This window comes from Micropterus salmoides, unplaced genomic scaffold (assembly GCF_014851395.1).
Source record: "Micropterus salmoides isolate LMB-PRFRI ecotype aquatic unplaced genomic scaffold, ASM1485139v1 Ms_hic_scaffold_12, whole genome shotgun sequence".
Lineage (NCBI taxonomy): Eukaryota > Metazoa > Chordata > Actinopteri > Centrarchiformes > Centrarchidae > Micropterus > Micropterus salmoides.
The window spans coordinates 28,470,206-28,494,563 of NW_024040263.1; the positions used below are offsets into that span (position 1 = coordinate 28,470,206).

The 24,358-nt window shown below is 43.1% G+C and overlaps 1 protein-coding gene across 1 annotated transcript in view; it reads right to left on the bottom strand.

Annotated features, from left to right (window-relative positions):
• Positions 1–1,687: 1,687 nt before the first annotated feature.
• Positions 1,688–24,358, bottom strand: part of maml3 (mastermind-like transcriptional coactivator 3) — a 110,787-nt gene continuing 88,116 nt past the window's right edge. Inside the window, exons 4-6 of the mRNA XM_038714384.1 lie at positions 10,102–10,368; positions 7,285–7,363; positions 1,688–5,958 (exon numbers count right to left, since the gene is read on the bottom strand). Coding sequence (XP_038570312.1) covers positions 4,886–5,958; positions 7,285–7,363; positions 10,102–10,368 — 1,419 coding nt within the window. The 3' untranslated portion in view covers positions 1,688–4,885. The remainder of the gene's footprint in view (positions 5,959–7,284; positions 7,364–10,101; positions 10,369–24,358) is intronic.

Consider the following 24,358-nt stretch of genomic DNA (forward strand, 5'->3'; position numbering starts at 1 on the left):
GTTTTGTATCTGAAATCAACCAGCCACTTTCATTTTTACAATCATTTGGCTGGTGCTAATTTGTTGGTTTAAGCTAGCTTTCATCTTAAAACTACAGCAGTCAGTGCATGTATTGTTTATCATCCATATTCTGTGCTATACTGCTGTAGCATCACTGTATAAACTCTTGTAACAAGAGCTCAATCATTTTAGCCGGCAGGCTTACAAAGTAGGTAGCTAGCAATGCTTGACACCCTACTTCTACCTTTATAATCTTAGCTTCGTCTTCAAGTGCTCGTCTACTCTTCACAATTGGAAATAAGTCTTGGTATATTACCCTTGACATTAAATCTCTTTCTGTTTATGTAAAACTAAAAAAACAACAACTTTCAAGTAGTGTTGGCTTGCTAATAAAATATATATATATATATACTGTATATATACACACTCACCTAAAGGATTATTAGGAACACCATACTAATACTGTGTTTGACCCCTGTTCGGCTTCAGAACTGCCTTAATTCTACGTGGCATTGATTCAACAAGGTGCTGAAAGCATTCTTTAGAAATGTTGGCCCATATTGATAGGATAGCATCTTGCAGTTGATGGAGATTTGTGGGATGCACATCCAGGGCACGAAGCTCCCGTTCCACCACATCCCAAAGATGCTCTATTGGGTTGAGATCTGGTGACTGTGGGGGCCATTTTAGTACAGTGAACTCATTGTCATGTTCAAGAAACCAATTTGAAATGATTCGAGCTTTGTGACATGGTGCATTATCCTGCTGGAAGTAGCCATCAGAGGATGGGTACATGGTGGCCATAAAGGGATGGACATGGTCAGAAACAATGCTCAGGTAGGCCGTGGCATTTAAACGATGCCCAATTGGCACTAAGGGGCCTAAAGTGTGCCAAGAAAACATCCCCCACACCATTACACCACCACCACCAGCCTGCACAGTGGTAACAAGGCATGATGGATCCATGTTCTCATTCTGTTTACGCCAAATTCTGACTCTACCATCTGAATGTCTCAACAGAAATCGAGACTCATCAGACCAGGCAACATTTTTCCAGTCTTCAACTGTCCAATGTTGGTGAGCTCTTGCAAATTGTAGCCTCTTTTTCCTATTTGTAGTGGAGATGAGTGGTACCCGGTGGGGTCTTCTGCTGTTGTAGCCCATCCGCCTCAAGGTCGTGCGTGTTGTGGCTTCACAAATGCTTTGCCGCATACCTCGGTTGTAACGAGTGGTTATTTCAGTCAAAGTTGCTCTTCTATCAGCTTGAATCAGTCGGCCCATTCTCCTCTGACCTCTAGCATCAACAAGGCATTTTCGCCCACAGGACTGCCGCATACTGGATGTTTTTCCCTTTTCACACCATTCTTTGTAAACCCTAGAAATGGTTGTGCATTAAAAAATCCCAGTAACTGAGCAGATTGTGAAATACTGGCACCAACAACCATGCCACGCTCAAAATTGCTTAAATCAACTTTCTTTCCCATTCTGACATTCAGTTTGGATTTCAGGAGATTGTCTTGACCAGGACCCCACCCCTAAATGCATTGAAGCAACTGCCATGTGATTGGTTGATTATATAATTGCATTAATGAGAAATTGAACAGGTATTCCTAATAATCCTTTAGGTGAGTATATATATATGGTCTAATGACTGCAAATGAACCCAGTGAACCACAGAAACTTTCAATTAATATGATCAGCGAGAACATTCTCTCTTTATTGTATCTTTTTGAAAAACAAACCAAAAAAAAGTCTTTTGTAATTCTCTTTTGTTAACATTTCAGAATTCTGTACAGGGTAAAAAGAAATAAGCACTGCTTAAGAACAGAGTCCAATTTCAAACTAGAAAAAACAAATGAAATAAATTCCAAAAAAGAGAGGAGGTTTACAATACAAATTAGTAGTAAGACATTGTCTGAAGTGCAATGGCATAGCTCAGATGGGTTAAACATGAAACAAAAAAAACTTCAAAATAAAAATACTTCTCTATTTTCCAACAAACAGTAAATTCTTTACAGAGTAGAGACTGTATTATCTGATGTATTTAAACCTGTAAAAACATATTTACAAATAGCCATTATCTTTTATATACTTTTTCTCATAATCACATATATGTCAGCACCAGTAAAAAAAAACAAATAAAATAAAACAAAGAACATCAACAACAATTTTCGTTAAAATGTTGTCTACAGACTTGGTCCCGGTACATAATGATATTTGGAGGAGGCTTCCTTTCTCTTCCTGAAGGGATTTCAAACCATATCATAAACCCTTACTTTGAAGAAGACAATGTCTCAAAGGCCTTAACACTGACCCAGAAGTGTTTCTCTCTACCTTCCTGCCGCCAGTTTGGCATGGTAAACCTCAGGTGTTTTCCTACACACAACCTCCACTTCACTGGTCTGATCATTTTTATTTGAGCCTGCCTGGAGTACTGGAGCAGTATCAAGGTTTTGGAAGCATGAGCAGTGTCGCCATTGAAGTGGTGAGCGCACCACTACATTTCCTGCACAAGGAAGGCTCAAACAATCCAAGAGTTTATGTAGACACTGACACAGGGATTTCATTTATTTGACCAGCTCCCCGTGATAAAACTGGGGGGGGGGGGGCACTCCAGCCCTAAACACCTGTCTGCCCTTGCCCTTCTCCACACAGTGAGACGGAGAACTTCTACTCCCCAAAAATGACAAAATCATGGGTGCTACCAAATGCAGCAACGCTTACGGGATGATGGCCGTGGTGGTTAAAGTTTGTGTTTAAAGGGTTGAATTATACAACAATCGACAACCATGAGAACAAATGCGTTGATGGCAATGAGTTAGTTTACAGAGAAGAAGGCTTTTTGGTTTGTTGATTACAGCATCACCCTCCAAACTTTCACTCTGATGACCTAAATACAAAGTAATGCATGTACAAACACACTCTCATTCATCTTTGAACCAAGATTACAAAACAGTTAGAGAAGTGAGGCGTTATATTACCAACGACTACTGTATTAAAACCTATTTGACGCATATTTAATACTCAACCATCAGGGCAAAAGAGTTGATAGTTTGTTGATGATGAATGAAAGCCATAAGGCCTGAAGTAAAGCCTACAGTTTACTTAAATAAGCTCAAAGAAGGGGAGACACTTACTTCAGTGGAAGCACTGATTGTTTTGATGCTAACTGGCGCTAAGGTTGTCACCCTTTAAGCCCAATCAACTATCTGAAGTTTATCTATGGTCTATAAACAAACTCAAGGCTTAGCAGTGGTTCAATTTCCTACTGAAGCGTTGGAAAGGGGAGAACTCATATTTCTTCACAGTAGTGTTACAGTATAGCACAGTTATGTTCTAGTATGGAGCGAGGGCGTTTTATAGCTGCGTTACAAGAAAAGCCACCATGTAAAGCAGGGCTATGGTGATTGACAACTAGCTGTGGCACAATGGGAGGGAAGGCTGTGCTGCGACGGGAGGACAGACATTCAAAAGACAACACAAACTAAAAGGAGGCTAATCGAAACCTTTTTTTTTCCTTTTAATTGACAAAGACACAACCAGCATCATTGTTAGAGATAAAACACAGCAACAAACAAAACAATGTGGGTGGGCTTTCAATTAACTTTTTTTTTCCTTAAAAAGAAGAAGTCACTTGTGGTGCTTGAATACATTCAGTGCCCAGCGATCGCTTTGCTTTGTGTCAGCCTGATGCATGTGATGTGGTTTGTGTCACACAGGCAGAAGGTTTAATGTAATATCAGCTCTGCTAGCTGCCTCTCACACATCCGCTCATCCTCCCGGGTTGACGCATGTTTGTCTGCTTGTTGGTTTGTGTATATATATGTGTGTGTGTGTGAGCTTCTAAGTCCAAGTGCTTGCTTTAGCTGCCTATTGTCTCTCTCTTTCTCAGATCTTCACCCTCTTTGTCCTCCTCTACATGCATGCCCGTCACAGCCACGCACAGGAAATGAACCCACCCCCGCCGCCGCCGCCACCAAAAAAACCCAAAACAAACGCCACACAGGTTGGTTGCCTAGCAAAAGCACTAGAGGGCAAAGTGTGCTTGTGTGGCACAATAGAGGAACAGCATTTGTTCTGTTGTGATGTTCACAATTTAAACAGAGAAAGGAGTGTTGAGAGTGAGGAACGCGTCTCTGGAGAGAGGGTGGGAAAGACGGGAGGAGAGAGGCAAGGAGGATGAGAAAGAGAGAGAGATCAAGTGAAGAGAACAAAGTGAGAGGGCACGAGGGAGACAGATTTGTGTGTGTGTGAATGTGTGTGTGTGTGTGTATATATATATGGGGGGCACAAATCTAAGAGAGGAAAAGGGAGCGCTGAGAGTGCTTTCTACTCCCTTCAGCTCCTCACATAGTTGAGAGATCTGAAGCACTGAGCTGGGTGGCACAAACACACAAACACAAATAAATTGCTGTCTTGAGAACAAGTCTTCCTTCCCCTTCATCAGTCTCCGGTGTTCAATCAGCCCCAGCTGAAGCTCGGGCTCAAAGCACTGCTGCGTAAACGGGGCTCGCTTTCAAACACTGGAACATGAGAAAAATTCATTCCATGGAGAAAAAAGGGAAACTAATGAAACACACCTCTTAATCTCTATATTGGTTTTTCATTAATATGCACGAGACATAATCGCTCTCTCCATCTCACACACACACACACACACACACACACACACACACACACACAAAACATAACACAAGAACTCATTTATAACCTTGCTCATGTTTTACAAAACAAAAACATGCCAGTCCACATCATGTCATCCTTTTTGTTTTACTTTCTCAGGTTTTAACATTTGTCCGACTGCAACGTTTAGTTCATCCAGTAAAAACTCTTCTCCAGTTTCCCCGTTGGCTATTGGCTCGGGAAAAACTCATCCATCCAACCATCACTTGAGTCCAGCTCCGCCCCCCGAGCCATCGCCCAATCCAAAGGCTCCACCCCCTGAGGGCCCGCCCCCATATCCATAGGATGACATGTCCTGATTGGCTGTCCTCTGGTAGCCCGGTGGCTGACCTCCAACCCCGACTCCCCCTGGTCCGTAGGGTCCACCTCCTCCTCCCCCTGCCCCTATTCCAGGCCCCCCGGGGCCCGGCCCGAACCCTCCCATCCCAGACATCCCCTGGCCCATCACCCCTTGGTTCATCCCCTGGTTCATGACCATGGGCCGGGGCTGGTTGGTCCTGGGCTGACCGCCCATATGAGGGGCCATCATTGGGCCTCCCATACTGGCTGCTGGGTTGACCACCCTGGGGTCCATCCCCTGGTTCATCCCCTGGCCCGGGCCCTGAAAGTGTTGCTTAGCCATGCGTGGGGGTTGACCCGGCTGCATCCCATAACCCTGGGCGGAGCTGAACCCCACCATGTCTCCTCCCCCTCCTCCTGTAGTCCTTCCAACTCCTCCACCCATGGCCTGCAGACTCTGTCCTTGCTGCTGTGGCCAGCCGCCCCCCGCCATTCCCCCGCCTCCTCCTCCTCCTGCTCCCAGCATGCTTTGCAGTCTCTGTGCTTGGGCTTTGGGAGGGCCTTTGAGGGGCTGCTGGGCCATGGAGTTCATTAACATCCCCTGTCCTCCATACCCTCCAGCTCCACCACCTCCAGGGCCTCCGGGCATACCTCCGACCCCAGGACCTGCACCTGCCTGCCGGGTCGGCCCTCCAGCGGGGTTGTGCTGTGGTGGAAGACCCAAAGAGGCCTGGACACTTTGGCTCTGGTGCTGCTGCTGCTGCTGGTGGATCATTTGGCTCATGGAGGGGTTGATCCCATACAGGGAACCCTGGCTGGACCCTTGGTTGCCGTAGGGTAAACCCATGTCAGTTTGGGGTCCCACGGAGCCTCCCTGGCCCTGAACAGAACTCATCTGGACCATCTGCTGCTGGTTCTGCTGCTGCTGTTGTAGGAGACGGGCGGCCCGAATGTTCTGGAGAGCCTGGCTCCTGGATGCCAGATCCTGGGGAGGACCTGAGAGAGAAGAACCAGAAAGTTAAAACCAGAGAACAGACACAGTGGAAAGAATTAGAGAGGCATATGGAGACAGAAATAACAAAGGAGCTGGACTTTTGTAAAAGAGCTTTGAAACCTGCATACGAGATCCACTTAAATCATCAAATGGCACACAAGATCGATCTAAGACATCGCTGAGGCAAAGATTTATGTTCTGTGACAACCTGTTTACTCTGGAAAAGAATGTTTCCCTCCCAATTTACTTCAAACCCTACCACACTACAATAAATCTAAACCCACTAAAGCTCCAGCACCTCACTTCCCCACTTTTTCCAATTAGAGGCTCCGTAGTGGTAGAGCCGAGGAGGTCTGCTAGCGTAGAAATGGCTCTAAATCCTCCAATAAACCCACTTCTGAAATCATTCCACTAATCCTCGGACTGTAACTGTAACAGAGGAGTCTAAACAAAGAGGATCGCACTAGATTTGGAGGTAATGTAACATGAGAAAATGTTACATTATAAATATATAAAAACAGGTATATTTCTAGGCCAGAGTTTCATGCTAAAGCCTCCTTGTCCTCTCCACATCATCTCCTAGACTTGCAGACAGACTCTGTGATGGCTATAAATGGCTTTCAACTTGACTCTCCTCCTCCCTCTCTGCATTTTTCTTCATCTCTCCATCATCCTCTCACCCACTCATCTCTCTCTTTTTTTTCTCTTCCCAACCTCTCCTTCTACCTATTCCTTCTGCCAGCCTCCCCCCCTCTCTCCCCCTCTCCCATTTCCCTCCTCTCATCCATCTCTCTGACTTCACCGGAACTCAGGGGGATCCAGGACAGACAAGTTGCCGTGGTAACAGGCAGAGCAGGATGGTTTTTTTTTTTGAGAGAGAGCGATAGCGCAAGGAGAAAGAGAGAAAAGAGGCTGAAAGGCATCTGAGCGCCAACGGATATGTATCTGACAGACAGACCGAGAAGACGAGGTTTGGTTTCAGGGTGATGTTCAGTCAGCACTGCTGTTTGCATACATGTTTTTATGTGTTTGTGTGTCTGTCTGTCTCTGAATATGGCAGAGAGTGAACTGTAAAATCTGTTAAATGTCTTGGCACTTTACAATGTATACCATACTTGCAGACATGCGAGATTGCAAGCATTTTTTTTCCACCCGGATACTCTCCAAAAATCTATTTATTTATGTGTCCATCAATAAATTGCTGTAAAATGTAGGTCTTATCTTGCTTGTTAGAATCTATTGAGGTGCTGCCATTCTTGTATTTTTGCACATATAGTGTGTCTTGTTAGATTGCGTGTTGCGTGAATGCATGTGTTTGTGGGTCTCACCTTGGTACTGACTGACTTGAGGGTATGGATTCCTCTGGCCCTGGCCCATCTGTCTGGGGAGATGCTGCTGCTGTTGGAGCTACATTAACACAGACACACACAAACAAAATTGTTAAGGGTGTAGATTATAAATGTGTTACATTCCTTCATGTTTATTTCATGAATTCAATATACAATAGCGTTACGGGATACACACACAAAAAAAAGCTAAGCAAAACAGATTTTATAAACATAATTAGATACCATTACAAAATGCAAACTGAAGTCCTAGGTCCAAAGCTAGCATATAACTTTCACTGGACCTTTCCTGGGGCAAACATATTTGCCTGATTTGTTATCATGAAATGCTTTTATTAGTGGGTTTCTCTATATTGAGTTACAACTATCATTACATTCTGTGCATCAACAGGTACGAACACAGCGGCCTACTTAAATTCTAATTTGATAGCTGATCAATTATTTGGGTCATTTATTTAGTACAATTGCCACAGTACAGGTGAGACAGATGATTGGTACAGCAGAGACAGATGTTTTGGTAGAATAGAGACAGACAGATGTTTGTTAAAGTAGAGGTGAGACTAGTATAGAAAAAGTGAGATAGGTGTTTCATATAAAGTGGAGACAGATATTTAGCAAATGCTTGTTTAGTAAAGTGAAGATAGGTGTTTAGCACAATACAGACAGGTGTTTGGTACAGTAGAGACAGATGTTTGGTACAGTAGAGACAGATGTTTGGTACAGCAGAGACAGATGTTTGGTAGCAGAAACAGATGTTTGATGCAGTAGAAACAGATGTTTGGTACAGTAGAGACAGATGTTTGGTAGCAGAAACAGATGTTTGATGCAGTAGAAACAGATGTTTGGTACAGCAGAGACAGATGTTTGGTGCAGTAGAAACAGATGTTTGGTACAGTAGAGACAGATGTTTGGTAGCAGAAACAGATGTTTGATGCAGTAGAAACAGATGTTTGGTACAGTAGAGACAGATGTTTGGTAGCAGAAACAGATGTTTGATGCAGTAGAAACAGATGTTTGGTACAGTAGAAACAGATGTTTGGTACAGCAGAGACAGATGTTTAGTACAGTAGAAACAGATGTTTGGTAGAGTAGAAACAGATGTTTAGTACAGCAGAGACAGATGTTTGGTACAGTAGATGTGAGACAGGTGTTCAGTAAAGTGGAGACAGATGTTTGGTACAACAGAGACAGATGTTTGGTACAGTAGAGACAGATGTTTGGTACAGTAGAGACAGATGTTTGGTACAGTAGATGTGAGACAGGTGTTCAGTAAAGTGGAGACAGATGTTTGGTGCAGTAGAAACAGATGTTTGGTACAACAGAGAAAGATGTTTAGTACAGTAGATGTGAGACAGATGTTCAGTAAAGTAGAAACAGATGTTTAGTGCAGTAGAAACAGATGTTTAGTACAGAAGAAACAGATGTTTAGTACAGTAGAGACAGATGTTTGGTACAGCAGAGACAGATGTTTGGTGCAGTAGAAACAGATGTTTAGTGCAGTAGAAACAGATGTTTAGTGCAGTAGAAACAGATGTTTAGTACAGAAGAAACAGATGTTTAGTACAGTAGAAACAGATGTTTGGTACAGCGGAGACAGATGTTTGGTGCAGTAGAGACAGATGTTTGGTACAGCAGAGACAGATGTTTAGTACAGCGGAGACAGATGTTTGGTGCAGTAGAGACAGATGTTTGGTACAGCAGAGACAGATGTTTGGTGCAGTAGAAACAGATGTTTGGTACAGCAGAGACAGATGTTTGGTGCAGTAGAAACAGATGTTTGGTGCAGTAGAAACAGATGTTTGGTGCAGTAGAAACAGATGTTTAGTACAGAAGAAACAGATGTTTAGTACAGTAGAGACAGATGTTTACTACAGTAGAGACAGATGTTTGGTGCAGTAGACGTGAGACAGATGTTCAGTAAAGTGGAGACAGATGTTTAGTCCAGTAGACGTGAGACAGATGTTCAGTAAAGTGGAGACAGATGTTTAGTACAGCAGAGACAGATGTTCATTATAGCAGAAGTGATGCAGATGTGTGCTTTCAGGATTAGGTTAGTGTATCGTGTATTATTTGTGCTTCTACACAAATAATACCATCACTGATCCGTGTTCCAACAGTAAACCAGAGGCAGCACTGATATTATGTCATAGCTGTGCTGCAGGTATAGCAAATGAAATGGAGAAAATGCAGTCTGGGTCCTTAGCAGCATAAAAAGCAGCTAGTGGGTGCATGCTTGGAAAGCAGAAGGTGTTGCTCATTTAAATGGATGTATGATATCCAGCTAACAACACACACTAAACCCCAGCAGGATGTGTTTCCTTTCAGACACCTATATTTGTGTGTCTGTGTATGTTTTTGCAGATCCAATTAAAACCAACATAGTGGGTGGTGACTTCAGAGTTCAGAACTCTTTAACACTTGATTCCCTCACAGAGAGAGAAATAAAAAGAAAACACGACATTATCACAGCAGGCAGCATGTAGCAAAAACACACACACATACACTTGCACACACACACACATTGCAGAGATGAAAAGGAAGTAGGGAAGAGGGGGCTGGTTGAGGGTAATTATACATGCAACCAGACAACAGTTATGAAGAGGAGAGGATGAGCTGCTCTTATCAGAGCTGCAGACACAAACAAATATTCAGGAATGTATAGCCAAACAATGCACACACACATTCACACAAATTATAATTTAATGCATAACAGACGACTCACACAGGCCTAGCCTTTTTGTAATCACCAGACCATCACACTAGCCTTATGCTATGCGCACACTGACTTAAAAAACCCACCTGTTCAGCCAGTAGTTGCTGCTGCTGTTGTTGTCTCTGCTCTCTGAAGAGCTGCTGCTTCTGCTGCTCCATCATGTGCATCTGCACCCTTTTCTCCTGCTCCATCACCATCATCTGTTTCATCATGGCTGCCTGCTGCTGGTTGCCCACGTAGCCCGGAGGTGGACCTGACCCCTGGTTGGGCCCCACCCCTGAGGCCACGCCCCCAGCAGGGTGAGGAGGCGGGATGGCGCCTGGTGGCCGAGCCATTCCCACCACACCTTGTTCCTGTACAGACAGAGAGAGAGGACAGCTGGTCAGACGGACTGTTAATCACATAACAATCAAGCAAGCTAAAGGAATAGTTTGTAACGCTTTTTCAATTATTCTATTTCTTGCCAAGAGTCAGATGCGAAGATCAATATCTTTGTCATATCCGTCTGTCAAATATAAGGCTACAGCCAGCTGCTGGTTAGCTTAGCTTAGCATAAAGGTCAGAAAATGCACTTGCCATCACCTCTGAAACTCATTAGTTAACATGTTATATCTTGTTATATCTGCAACCTCCTGGAGTCTTCACATTAACCATACAGATATGAGAGAGGTAGTTCTCATTTAACGCTCATGAAGAAAACAAATAAAGTGTATTTCCCAAAATGTTGAACTTTTGCTTTAAAGTCTATTTTAATATCTGAATTGCTAAAAGTGAAAAGCAAAAAATGGCTGTATTAGCTTTTGTTGCATCTTATAAAGCCACTTCAAACTACACAAACCGCCTCTTCAGTTATAGAAAGAAGGCATATTCAATACACTCCCAGCATATTTGGCATCTACAGTGACACCTTTGCACAGTCTGTTTGGGGCATAAAACTGTAGTCAGCCATTATGTTGTATAATAGCTCACAAAGACACAGTCTTTCTGTGAATAAGAGTGAAAAACAAGATAAAGACAGAACTGCCTCTAGATTCAGATCATCGGGCCACCCTGAGTCCTCCCAACGGAGCACTGGTTGGTCCTTGCTGCATACATTATCTCTCCATTAGCATATAAAGAGCACTTCCTCCTCCACTCAGCCATATGCTAATCTCTAATAGAATGAAATGGCCTGCTTTGGCCAATGGGAAGGGAGCGTTTATGAATCTATTAAAGGTTAGACAGCTGAACGAGAGTGGACATCGTTTAGGCTTGCTGACAGTTAAGACAGGGGAAAGGCCCGAGAGGAGAAGAAAGGACAATTCAGGCCAGTAAATAGTGTGTGCACACATAAAAATGCAACAACACACAGCCACCCGCTGCCACACAGAGGAATAGATAGTGTACAACAAATCACATTTAACTGCAGGGCAAGAATGAAACAGCAAAAGCAGGATTACAGTTGCGCATCGTAGCATTGGCAAGAGTCTGTAACACATCACTATACTCAATATGTTCCGAAAGAGCCAAAGCCTCATAATCCGTATCGAGGCTCTGCTCTTCTTAGAAAGGAGTTAGGTGGAGATAAAACTCATATATTAGAGCACAAAAAACCCTGTGGAGCAAACAGAATCGGCTGCTTAAGACAACCAGACCAGACTGATCGATGTTCAGAGCTACGTGTCTCATCCATGGTTGGCATGTTTGTGCCGGATGGCAGGAGTGCAGTCAGACAATGTAAGAAAGGAGCAGAGAGGCGTAGTGTCACGAAATGACCAACGGGTGGCAGTGGTGATCTTTAAGCATGCACGTGTGTGTGTGTGTGAGTGTGAGAGAGAGTGAGAGAGAGAGTGAGAGAGAGAGTGAGTATGTCTCACTGGCCTCCTCTCAGCAGATGGCTCAATCATGACGGTTCTGATCTACGATCTCTCCCCTCCCCCACTCACTCTATGTCTTTCTTCCCCTCTCTCTAAACACCCCACCATCAAACTCCTTTCTCCACTCTTTCTCTGGTTCTCTCTCTTTCTCTCTGTAGACAGGGGGCCCTGAGTCATGTCCACACAACTGCCAGGGAACGAGAGAGATGGATTTCAAAGGAAGGAGGAGAGGAAAGGCCTCAGAGAATTTAAGATTTTGGTGGAGGTGGTGTGTGTGTTGCAGGGGAGAAATGCTACTAGCACAGTAGCATTTAGCTGAAGAAATGAAAGAAAACTACAGTATGTATACTGTATGCACTGTATATATTTAAATCAAGAGAAAGGCACATGACAGAAAAATAAAAAAAGAGACAATGAATTAGCAGTAGTATCGTATTATCTCAGTGTTATTAGTACTTCGCTGAAGCGTTGCTAATTACAACAAATTCAATGTCACGCCAATAAAGCTTATTGAATAGAATAGAATAGCAGGTATCCTCTTTAGAATGAAAAAAAGAAAATTAAATTAACCGAAGGGAAGAAAAAAGAACGTGTGGGAAAAGAAGGGAGGCATGAGAGCAGCACGAGAAAAAGAAGAGGAGAAAAGGCGAGCAGATCTTGTTTTGGGAGAAAAAAAACGAGAGAAAGCAAGGAGGTGACGAGCCAAAAGAGGAGGAGGGAAAGGTGGGAACGAGGGGAGGAGAGGAGAGCAGGTACCCTGGCAACAGTTGCTGCAGCGAGGAGCAGATGGCGCTCGGAGGAACGGTTATGGCCGCCGCGCCTGCTCACCCTGCACAACGCTGGGCAGACCCGAACGACTCACACGTACTGTACTATACACACAAACACACAGTTATGCTACACTTTTACTTTGGCTTTCTTTGATCTCTTCTTTCTCTATTTATTAGTCCATCTCCCATTCCCTCTGTCCTAACTCATGAATGTTGTTGAATAATGTAACAAAGAGCATGTACACTCTGCCCCCCCCCCCCGACGCTTCATTCTGGCACTGCGGACCAACTCGACTCAGTCTTTAAGCTCTGTGCTGTTCAACTGAAATGGGTCAGCGGCTAATGACACGCAATGATTAGGTGCTAACTAAAGGAGGACCAGAGGAACTCAGCCAGAAGCCCGAGTTTGCAACAGCTGGAAACTGCAACAGCTACTGTAAGTTGCAGATAGGTCAGTTTGTAGCAGCAAAGATCAGGCAGAGAAAAAGGAACAGAGGATGAAATTAAAAGAGGGGTTAATGTATCACAGGTTATTCTGGAGGAAGTGTGTGTTTCTTTCTGTGTGTGTGTGTGGTGGAGGCTGTCAGCTTTATTGGGTTAGGAAGCATGGAGAGCCCAGGTGATTACATTACACATGAAGAGAGCGGAAATGTGCGTGTGCATGTGTGTAAGTGAGAGAGTCGGGTGGAGATAGCGAGAGAGATTGTCCATTTCATTTCTACGTCTCGTGGAGCAGTAATACTGGGTCTACTGTGTTCACTGTGTGTGTGTTTAAAGGTGCATCTGCATACACCGGTCATACACTTGCAATGAAACTAATGATGATGAAATCACCTGCTCCCATAGTGGCCACACACGCTCTTACTCAGTTAACTTAAAGACAAACACATATTGACAGACTACTACAACACTACATGGTGCCTTACAGTTCATGCATAAAGGCATTAAGTGTAACAACTGAACACCATGCATAAACACACACACACACACAGCATATCAGAGCAGCAGCGCCTGGCAGCAGAGTGCTGGGTGTCTGCGTGCGCTCCAGAGTGGCTCACATCTGTCACCCACTTGTGTAAGAGAAGGAAGGGAGAGAAGTGAAGAGGAGGAGTGCAGGAGCAGTGAAAAGAGAGGGAACAGAGAGTGAGGGCTGGAAGGATGAGGAGATGCCTCATTAGACTCTAACGCAGACTACGACTGTAATCAGACTGAGAAAGTGAACAGGAAAGTACATCAGCCTGCATTATTTGTTGCATCTGCATTTGGATCTGCAGCAAAGCTGGAGCAAGGGTGGATGGTGCAGCAGTTGATGGTTTATGGTACAGATGCTTGGAGTGTGCTGAAGCCGCGCATCTGGCTAGTGTGGCCAGCATGAAGGTCACAGGTTTGATCTCTTTCACAGCCAGCGCTCATCAATGTCTGAACGTCCTTGAGCTTCACACTGGTTGACCTTGCACCCTGACCCTGCTGGTGATGTCTACAGATGTGTAGAAATATGCAAATGAAAAAGCTTGAAAAGACACCGGTAGAAATATGACTGGATGCCTCACAGAAAGTCTCGACCGCTAGAGTGGAGTTTCTGCATTTTTCAAGGGCTCCAGCTTGAATAAATAGATGTGTATAGCAGATACTCATGTATGTAGAATGAATAGAAAGACGAATAAAAAGGTTGCCTTAGTTTTTTTGTCAATGCAAGCATTTCATAAAAAAAAAAAAAGAAGGTACTTCTTTGTTCCAGGTCACCAATAAAAACATCTATAATCAGTTATCTTTAAGACAGATATAGAAAGCATCAAATTTTCATCAAATTACATTTCAAACCAAATTCATTTAACTTTGAGCACAATTAGTGGCGTGTTAGCAATAGACTTAAAACTATATGCTATTGCAGAGCTATGTGCAGTACCTAGAACATACAATGACATGGGTAACTAATGCAAAATTATGGACAGCTCAAAATCATCATGCTGGTGAATTTGAACATCACATACAATAAATATGTCTCAATATGTGACAATTACAATACGATATCCATTGTCAACCGCTTATCCTGAGTACAGAGTCGCAGGGGGCTGGAGCCAATCCCAGCTGACATCGGGCGAAAGGCGGGTTACACCCTGGCAACCTAGACAAACAACCACTCACGCTCACAGTCACACCTAAGGACAATTTAGGGTCACCAATCAACCTACAGTGGATAGAAAAAGTCTACACACCCCTGTTAAAATGCCAGTTCTTATGATGTAAAATAATGAGACAAAGATAAAACAACTTCCACCTTTAATGTGACCTATAATGTGAACAATTCAATAGAAAAACAAACTTTGAGGGGGAAAAATGAAAAATAAATACCCTCAAATTACCTGGTTGCATAAGTGTGCTCACCCTTAGACTAATACTTTGTTGAAACACCTTTTCATTTTATTACAGCAGTCAGTCTTTTTGGGTAGGAGTCTATCAGCATGGCACATCTTGACGTGGCAATATTTGCCCACTCTTCTTTGCAAAAGCGCTCCAAATCTGTCAGATTCTGAGGACTTCGCCTGTGCACAGCCCTCTTCAGATCACCCTACAGATGTTCAATAGGATTCAGGTCTGGGCTCTGGCTGGGCCATTCTAAAACGCTAATCTTCTTCTGGTGAAGCCACGCTTTTGTGGATTTGGATGTGTGCTTTGGGTCGTTGTCGTGCTGAAAGGTGAACTTCCTCTTCATCTTCAGCTTTCTAATGGACGCCTGAAGGTTTTGTGCCAAAATTGCCTGGTATTTGGAACTGTTCATAACTGTTCCTGACTAAAGCCCCGGTTCCAGCTGAAGAAAAACAGCCCCAAAGCATGATGCTGCCACCACCATGCTCCACTGTGGGTATGCTGTTCCTTGGGTGATGTGCGGTGTTGTTTTTGCGTCATACATAAATGTTCTTGGTTTCATCGGACCATAACACATTTTCCCACATGCTTTTTGGGGACTTGATGTTTGTTTTTTCAAACTTACTGTAAGAAAAGGCTTCCGTCTTGCCACCCTACCCCATAGCCCATTCATATGAAGAATACAGGAGATAGTTGTCACATGTACCACACAGCCAGTACTTGCCAGAAAATTCCTGCAGTTCCTTTAATGTTGCTGTAGGCCTCTTGGAAGCCTCCCTGACCACTTTTCTTTTCATCTTTTCATCAATTTTGGAGGGACGTCCAGTTCTTGGTAAAGTCACAGTTGTGCCATATTTTCTCCACTTGATGATGACTGTCTTCACTGTGTTCCATAGTAAATCTAATGCTTTGGAAATTCTTTTGTACCCGTCTCCTGACTTACGTCTTTCAACAATGAGATCTCTCTGATGCTTTGAAAGCTCTCTGCGGACCGTGGCTTTTGCTCGGAGATGCAACTAAGAAAATATCAGGAAAATCCTACTACAAGAGCTGCTTTTTATTTTTATTTATTTGTGATTAATCAGAGTCACTTTAAATGATGGCAGGTGTGTAACGACTTCTAGTAAACCTGAGTTTGAATGCGATTGGTTAATTCTGAACACAGCCACATCCCCAGTTATAAGAGGGTGTGCACACTTATGCAACCAGGTTATTGTTTTTATTTTTATCTTTGTCTCATTATTTTACATCATAAGAACATCATATCAACTGGGTTTGAACCCACCTTCTTGCTGTGAGGCAGGAGTGCTTACCACTGTACCACCGTGCTGTCCATGATACCACCAATAAAATAAAAATAATAATGAGAATGTGCATGTTTTGAGACAGGAAAACGCTTCTAACTACTAAGCTCTTCTAGTTGTCCACTATTTCCTGCCACATCTACACTTAAGAACAGCACCAGCTTATATTATATAGAAAGTCAAGTACAGACTTGATTTTCTGTCCATTGACCATCAACAGTCAGAGTCAAGTGTCCTTAAGCAACACACTCACACTCCTCATTGTATGTCGCCCTGGTTTAGACTTTAGTTCCCATCTTAAGGCACCACACAGGAGGACAGAACATGTGTCCGATTTCACTCCACTTAACGTGGTAGATGTGAAATCAAGGAATAAAGTATTTGTATTAAGGAAAAAACAAATGTGTTGCGTGTTACAGTGCACGGTTAAAAGTATTACGCAGCACCTGGCACAACCATAACGACACAAGTGCATACAAAAACACACACACGCGTGCACACACACACTGACCCTGAGCAGATGGTGGAGTCAGACCTCACAGTATTACACTATCCCCACAGCGCCAGAGGTAAAGAAGACATCACTTTGACGCACGCACACAAGCACACACACACACACACACACACACACACACACACATACACACACAAACAGTAACAAGGATAGGTGGAAGTGTGAAGGCAGTGTTTTGATTCTTAACTGCCACTTGTGTAGAACATTTCCTAATCCCACCCCCTCAAACACACACACACACACACACACACACACACACACACACACGCTCTTACTCAGTTTCTCCCCAAAGAGAGTTATATTTAAACTGCTGGATAGGAGTCTTGCTCCCCACAGAGGTCTGTTTAATCTCTTAACATCTCTCTGCTCTAAACCCTAACTGGCCTATTTCTGAATCTTCTGAATCTACACACACACACACACACACACAGACAGACACACACACGCGCGCGTATAATTTAAGGGGCGATGTCAAAGTGAAATACAGACAACCCTTTACTTTTTATAAAATTCCCCTCGCAGACTCAAAAAACAATGGGCAGGGTTAACAGGTTTTCTGGGGATCATCCTTTAACCATAACTGAACCAACATGATGCCGTGCAGGGATGCTGTGAAATGCATGTAGGCATGCAGGAGTGGATCAATTTAAGTAAATGAATCCCTGCAGCATGGCTGCTGTTTGGAGGCACTGTGCTTAACCAAGGGATTTCTCTGCACACAGGATGCCACCCACAGAGAGCATAGAGCCTGGAATAACAGTTCATGCTCGTTTGTATTCTTTAAATTACAATTTACCAAGCAAAACCTTTATTGATTTATGTTTGTTTTTATCTCACAGATACAGTAACCATATTCACTCTATAAACTATAGATGCATTTAAAGCCAAAAATAATTTGCAACGCTTGTCCCTTGATATTCCCTGAATGGCTCTTACCATTTTGTGGATGCAGGAATGTTGCCATGCAAAGACATCATACAGAATCTGTCTCCACTGTAATTCACTGTTCCATTAAGAGGATATTATAGGTTGTGGTTGTTTTGACTGATCATTTCTCAGCCTACACACTGAGTTGTGTTGGTTTCTACATGCTGACCTCGCCACAGCTCCACCCAGGCTCCCCCACTTAGCAAAAAATTATGGGGTTTTTTTAGATTCCACAGCAAACAAGGGGGCAGCTTGTAGAGACCAGACGTCAAAAGATCACAAATCGACAGGTTATTTCACAGACCCACGTTTTTGCCACACTCACGATGTGACTAAATAAATGCCAATGTGGTCGATTTTCGACAACTACTGGATTGACAGCCATTCCTGGTGCCCTGAGGATGAATCCTACTGACATTGGTGATCTCCTGACTTTTCCTCTAACGCCATTGTAAGGTTGATTTGTGGTTTTTAGTGAAATGTAATGATGTGATAACTATTGGATTGATTGTCACACATTCCTCACAGAATTACTGATCCGTTACCTTTTCCCCATAGAACAGGGGTGTCAAACTCATTTTCACCAAGGGCCACATAAGCTTTACGGTTGCCCTCAAAGGGCCAATTGCAACTGTAAGACTGTATAAACGTAACTACTCCTTAACATATTGTTAAATAACTGTCTCTTATTTGATTATGTATTCAAGTTAAGGACATTTATCAGATGTAAAAATATAGCCATAGTAAGAAAATTTCTCTGTTATTATTAATATAAATAAATAAATTTATCAGATTTAAAAACCCTCATTACTCCATCAATCAAAGATCAAACTTTTTAAGTAAATAACAAAGACAAATATCATCAAACATAATCTTTTACAGTAACTTTTCACTTTTTTTCTCCACAGTCCAGAGGTGCAGAACCACAGTAAAACAAATTATTGTGAGCTGCTACATAGCCAACGTCTGCCAGATATCTAGCATGCCAAATATCTGGAAAAGTCGGCCGACTCGACATCCACATCCAGCCAATGAGAGCAGGCAGCTACTTTTTCACCACAAAACACTTTTTACTCCCCTCTGTAGCTCAGACAATCCCTGCTACCTGCGTGTGCTAATCCTTTCTTTCACCCATATTCTTTGTCTTTATAATAACAAACAACAGCTGTTTTGTCTGTAGGTTCGCGTCATTTCCATGTCATAGTGTGTGACCCCTTGTCACCGATCAGTCATGTAGTGTGAACGCCACAGACTCCCGTCGCAAGACGGCAAGTTGTGTAGTGTGAACGGCACGGCCATCGGCCGACGCTGAAAGTCTGCACGAGCCTTAACTAACGTTGATCCTTCATCACTGATACTGCCTCATAACACAAAAGACATGGGCCTAGCCTGCCGGGGTTTCTCCTTGAAGCACAAACATGTATTCACTTTCCCACCATTCATGAAATTGCTTTCCTTCTGCATCAGTTTTTCTCGTCTTGGACATTTAGGGATTATTTGTATACATTTCTCATCTACACTTGTCAGAAAACTACCGTAGTGGGTGTGGAAACATCGCAATCTAGTGGCGGGATACCGTCACTTCTCGGGTCACAAAATTGACAAGATTGTGGGAGATGTAGTTTATGGCAGCATAGACTTTTATTTTAGGACAATCATGAACCTTTTTAAGCGTTCGCGGGCCACATAAAATGACACGGCGGGCCCTTGAGTCCGACACGTGACCTAGATCCACAATCATTGTCCAAAATCTTCAATACGTAGAAGCTAATTCCCATTACTTTGTGTTAGCAAGTGTTAGCATGCTAACAGTCTTTAAGTAAGATGGTGAACATGGTAAACCTATTACCTGCTAATCTTCAGTATGTCTGTCATTGTGAGCATGTTAGCAAGCTGATTTTAGCATGTAGCTCAGATCACTGCTGTGTCTATGTACAGCCTCAGTGAGCTGCTAGCATGTTGTAGATCTTATCTTATCTGCTGTTTATTGTTGATGTTTGCTTTTTATTACTTGTGTGTTTGTTTTTTGATGCTGTTTTAATGATGCTATGTATTATTGCTGCATGTCGTATTTTATGATGTAAGGCGACTTGGGGGACATGAAAGCCCCGCTTATCCTGCTTACAGGGTCGCGGGGATCAAATAAAATGTTTTAGTATTTTACTCTGCGTCTTGTTCTATAGTCTGTACTCACAAGAGGAGCTACTGTTGGAGCACGGGTGGAGAGTCAGGAAGAAGTTAGTTTTATCACCAAAACCCAGTGTTCAGTGCTAATGGTTGGAAAACATGACGGCTATCATACAAAATTTGTAGATTTAAATGTGTGTTTCCCTCAACTTTGTACTGTTGCATTTATTTTCATGAAACCTTTTTTTTACCCTTTGACTTATACCTATCTCCTGCTTTACTATCTGTTTACTTGATTAAAGGGAGAGTAAGTGATTCAGCAAGATTGTTAATATTTTAACTCAACTGTCATTAAATACACCCCTCCCTTCAGCGCTCCATCAAAAGCCCCGCCCCCAAATTTCAAATCGCTGAGGTTTCTCCAGCGTTGAAATGCCTTCGCCTGGCCATACAACTTTCTTCTCTGTTTATAATCTTCAGAGCTTCTCCTCTTTACGTTCAAATGTGCCGATATGTATAACTCTCTCAGCAACTGCCCCCCTCCCACCATCACTCGTGTGCACTAACCGCCACCTGTTGCTGATTGGCTGGTACAAAGTTGTGTAGAAAGATCCGCACCATATTCTTTGTTTTCCATTTACAGAGCTAGGGCTGTGTAGGAGCACATACAAAACTGAGAGTTAGCAATCTGTGAGGAAATATTTGCTGAATTTAACAAAGAAAGTGTATTGGATTACAATCGCTTACAATTTCCCTTTAATGTTGTGATTACCTTAGATATCCATATCAGAAAATAGTAACAAATGCCCAAGGTGGCATCATAAAACTGCTTGTTTTTTCCCATTAACAGTCCAAAACTCAATAATATTAAGTTTGAGAGAAAAGCAGCAACTCTTGACATGTGAGAAGCTCCGGCTGGCAGTCGCCCCTGGTTTTCAGCCTGGTAGAACCCCAAACTATGGAATGAGCTACCTCCACAGGTCAAAATGGCCCCCACCCTCTAAACCTTTAAATCCCGCCTGAAAACTCACTGTTATTCCCTAGCTTTTAACCCAGCATGAGAGCTGTGTGGTATTCTGCCTTTCAATTGTTCGTGAACCATTTGTTTGTGTGTTGTCTATGTTTTTATGAGTTCTAAGTGTTTTTATGAGTGTTTTATTCCTTGTGCAGCACTTTGTAAAATGTGCTATAAATTAAATGGATTGGATTGAAGCTTGTAATAGTGAATGTTTGGCGTTGTTGATTCACAAATGATTTGATGAATTACTTACTTAAACAAGTAATCAAATATTTAAATTGTGGCTCTCTCAATCAACTAATCATTAATCGACAAATTGAAAAGCACTTTACAAGCTATTCTTAAGAGTTGCTTTGCGCTTAGCAAAGGGGACAGAAGACAGCAGTAAATCAAGCTCATGACGACAAGCGAGGGGGAGGGAGTGTGAGCGGAGCAAAGGGATGAGATCACTGGTGGCCGGGGAGTGATTGTGGCGAGCGTACCACCCTGAGAGGGACCAGGTGCTATTGTAAATCACCCTGGTAACGGTCGCCATGGAGACCTTATAGACACACGCGCGCACACGGGAGAGAGGGCCGTGTGTATGTGGGTGAGTGAGGGATGTAAACGTGTACGTACCTGTTACGGGAGACCAGTGCGCGTGGATGAGCAAGAGAAGGATGTGCATCTATGTAATCTCTATCACTCTTTATTGTCTTGTGCACTTTCATATCATAACCTCCGGTCTTACCACCGTGCGGGAGTGCACAAATGCATGTGTAGTGAGGGTAACATACAAAGCTTGTAGCTAGAAGTAGCTGTGAACAGAGAGAGAGAGGTTGGGGGGATCAAACACTGTGGTGAGCATGTGCTGCTGTGTGTGTGTGAGGTTATCACATTCGGGCTCCTCTCAGAGAGAATTCCCAACTAGAGGGTTTGAATTATTCACAGCTGCGATCAGTGCAATAACACGGCTGTTAACGGAGGTAAGGATATGTTCCACACATCCGTCCATCCTCCCCATCTCTGTTTACCTCCCTCCCTCTCACTCGTTATGACAGTAAACTGCCTTTTAATCCATCCATCCATCCTCCATCTCTCTGAACAGCCACCCCTTCAATTTCCTCCTCTCCCCACGCACCCTGTTCCTGTCTTTCTATTTGCTGTCTCTCAGCCTCTCACTCAGTCTGCCCCTGTTCCTCTTCCCCATCTCATTCAATATATCTTTTTTCTCAAATCCCTCCCTCATTTTCTACCTCTTTTCACATCCCTCCATCTAGCCACTCCTCCGCCCTACGCTGCCCTTCCTCCCTTGTTCTCTGTCCACCCTTCCACAGCATCCATCTTCCCCTTATTCTTTTCTTCTTTGTTCACCCGAGGGCTGATCCTTCCCTCTTCTCGCCTGCCTCACTCGCCCAGCAGCGCTTCTTTCTCCTCCTCCACCCCCTGCTTTCATTTGTTTTTCTACCTGTTTCACATTTGTTTTTCTACATCCACGCTCATCCATCTTTATTCTTGCTGTTGCTCATTTAACGTCTGGATCCGTCCCTGCCTCAGCAGCCATCATCATGCACCTCCGTCTTTCCCCCTCCCCTTGACCATTTTCTCTGTTTTTTTTTTATCTCCTCCTGTTTTCTTTGACTCCATCTTTACCGAGCGGCCGTAACCTCCACCCCTCTTTGTCTCTCCCTCATCTACCTCTGTAAATCTATCTCTGCCTCTGTCATAGCCCCCTCATTATGCCTTTTCCTCCTCTCCTCTCCCTCTCTCCAGAGAAGCCATTAGGTGCTGCTAGTGAAGGTGCTGCTGTAAGGCTATCACTCTTTTGCTCTCTCCTTCCCTTTTCACTCTCTTTCTCTCTCTTCTGTAGTCTCAGGGCAATAGGCTCCCCCTTCCATTCCTCCTCAGTCTCTCCATCTCTCTCTTCCTGTGTTTCTTCAGGCGCTCTTTTCTCCCTCCCCCTCTACTTGCGTTTTCGCATCATCCGACTCCCTTCCACTTCCATCCTCTTCGCCCTACCTCCATCTTGATTTCTCCACCCCTACAACTACCCCCCACCTTTCCCTCCATCGAACCAGAGACAGCATGTGTGTGTGTATATGGCATGGACTTGCTCTAAATCATACTGTCATTTCAACTACCTATCTCAACATATATTAACATTTTCAGCACCAGCTGCTTCACATTTGATCAGCTACACAAACACTGAAGGTGCAATCAATCAGGACGGCAACTAATTCCACTAAATTATGTTATGATCAATTCATTCTTTACTCGCTTTGAAAGAAAACAGTAAAAAAATGCAAAATGCCCTCAAGAATGACACATATCAGCGTTTTCTGACCGCCATCACCTCTTCAAAAATGGAACTTTTGAAATGATGTTTTCTGATTTCACACCACAATGGTTAAGGTTAAGTTCAGGCACTAAACCACTGGGTTTAGTTTACCTAGTAAATGGAAGAGGACCGTTGTCCAAACATCAGGGTTACAATAATGACTTGGTTAAGGTCAACGAACATCATGGTTAAGACAAACCAACGGAGAAAACGGGACATTTGTTGACCCATCCATCTACCCTGACCTCCTACCCCTGTCGCTTTTGTGGCTCTATAACGTCACCCAAGTCCATTCTTCACTTGAATGTCAACACGTATTTAACGTAATTTGTTACTGTATTATTTTTAATCTTATCTAATTATGTGTTTTCCTACAACGGCGTATTAGGGCCATTGTAGTTTTACAGAGCATGGGTCAGGGGGGTAATATTCTGAGAAAAAACTCAAAAGAGATAATAAAGTTGTAATAAAGTAGAAATTCTCTGTACTCACATCTAAGCTACTTTCAACAACCAGTTTTATTAGATACTTCCTTCCTGTTCAAAGACCAAAAGCATAAAGAATGGGGATGGACTGCAGACTCATTTAAAAATTACTAAGATGTGACACATGCTTTCAGGTGTCTTTGTTGCAGTCCTTCATATCTGCCAACTGTCTGAAAGCTGCACATCTTCTGTTATGTCAGCACTGACCCTTGTCTTGTTTTATTAATGACAGATTTTTTCTTTTTTTCTTGTAAATCTACAACTTAAGTCTCGGAAATTCTGATTTTTTTCTCAGAATATTAAGCTCCTCCCCCTGCTTCATAATTATATATTTTTTATATCTACAATATATATCTAATATGCTGTTGTAGTTTTCCACTTCTGGTACTTGGTCTTTGTAGAGCACTTACGTAGGTAACTGTTTACTGTCCACATTTGCTTAGAAAAGAAACTGATACTCAATAAATTACCAAGATTGTTATCATTTATATTTCTGTTTCTGATTTGACTATTAGTTCAGAGGGTTTCCAAGTCAATCTGTTGGTTTGAATCAGTGACCCACTGCGCACAAATAGGGATGCAAGTAATGGGTTGGGCTATAAAATGTCGGAGAACAGTGAAAATGTCCATTACAAATTCCTAGAGCCCAAGGTGACAT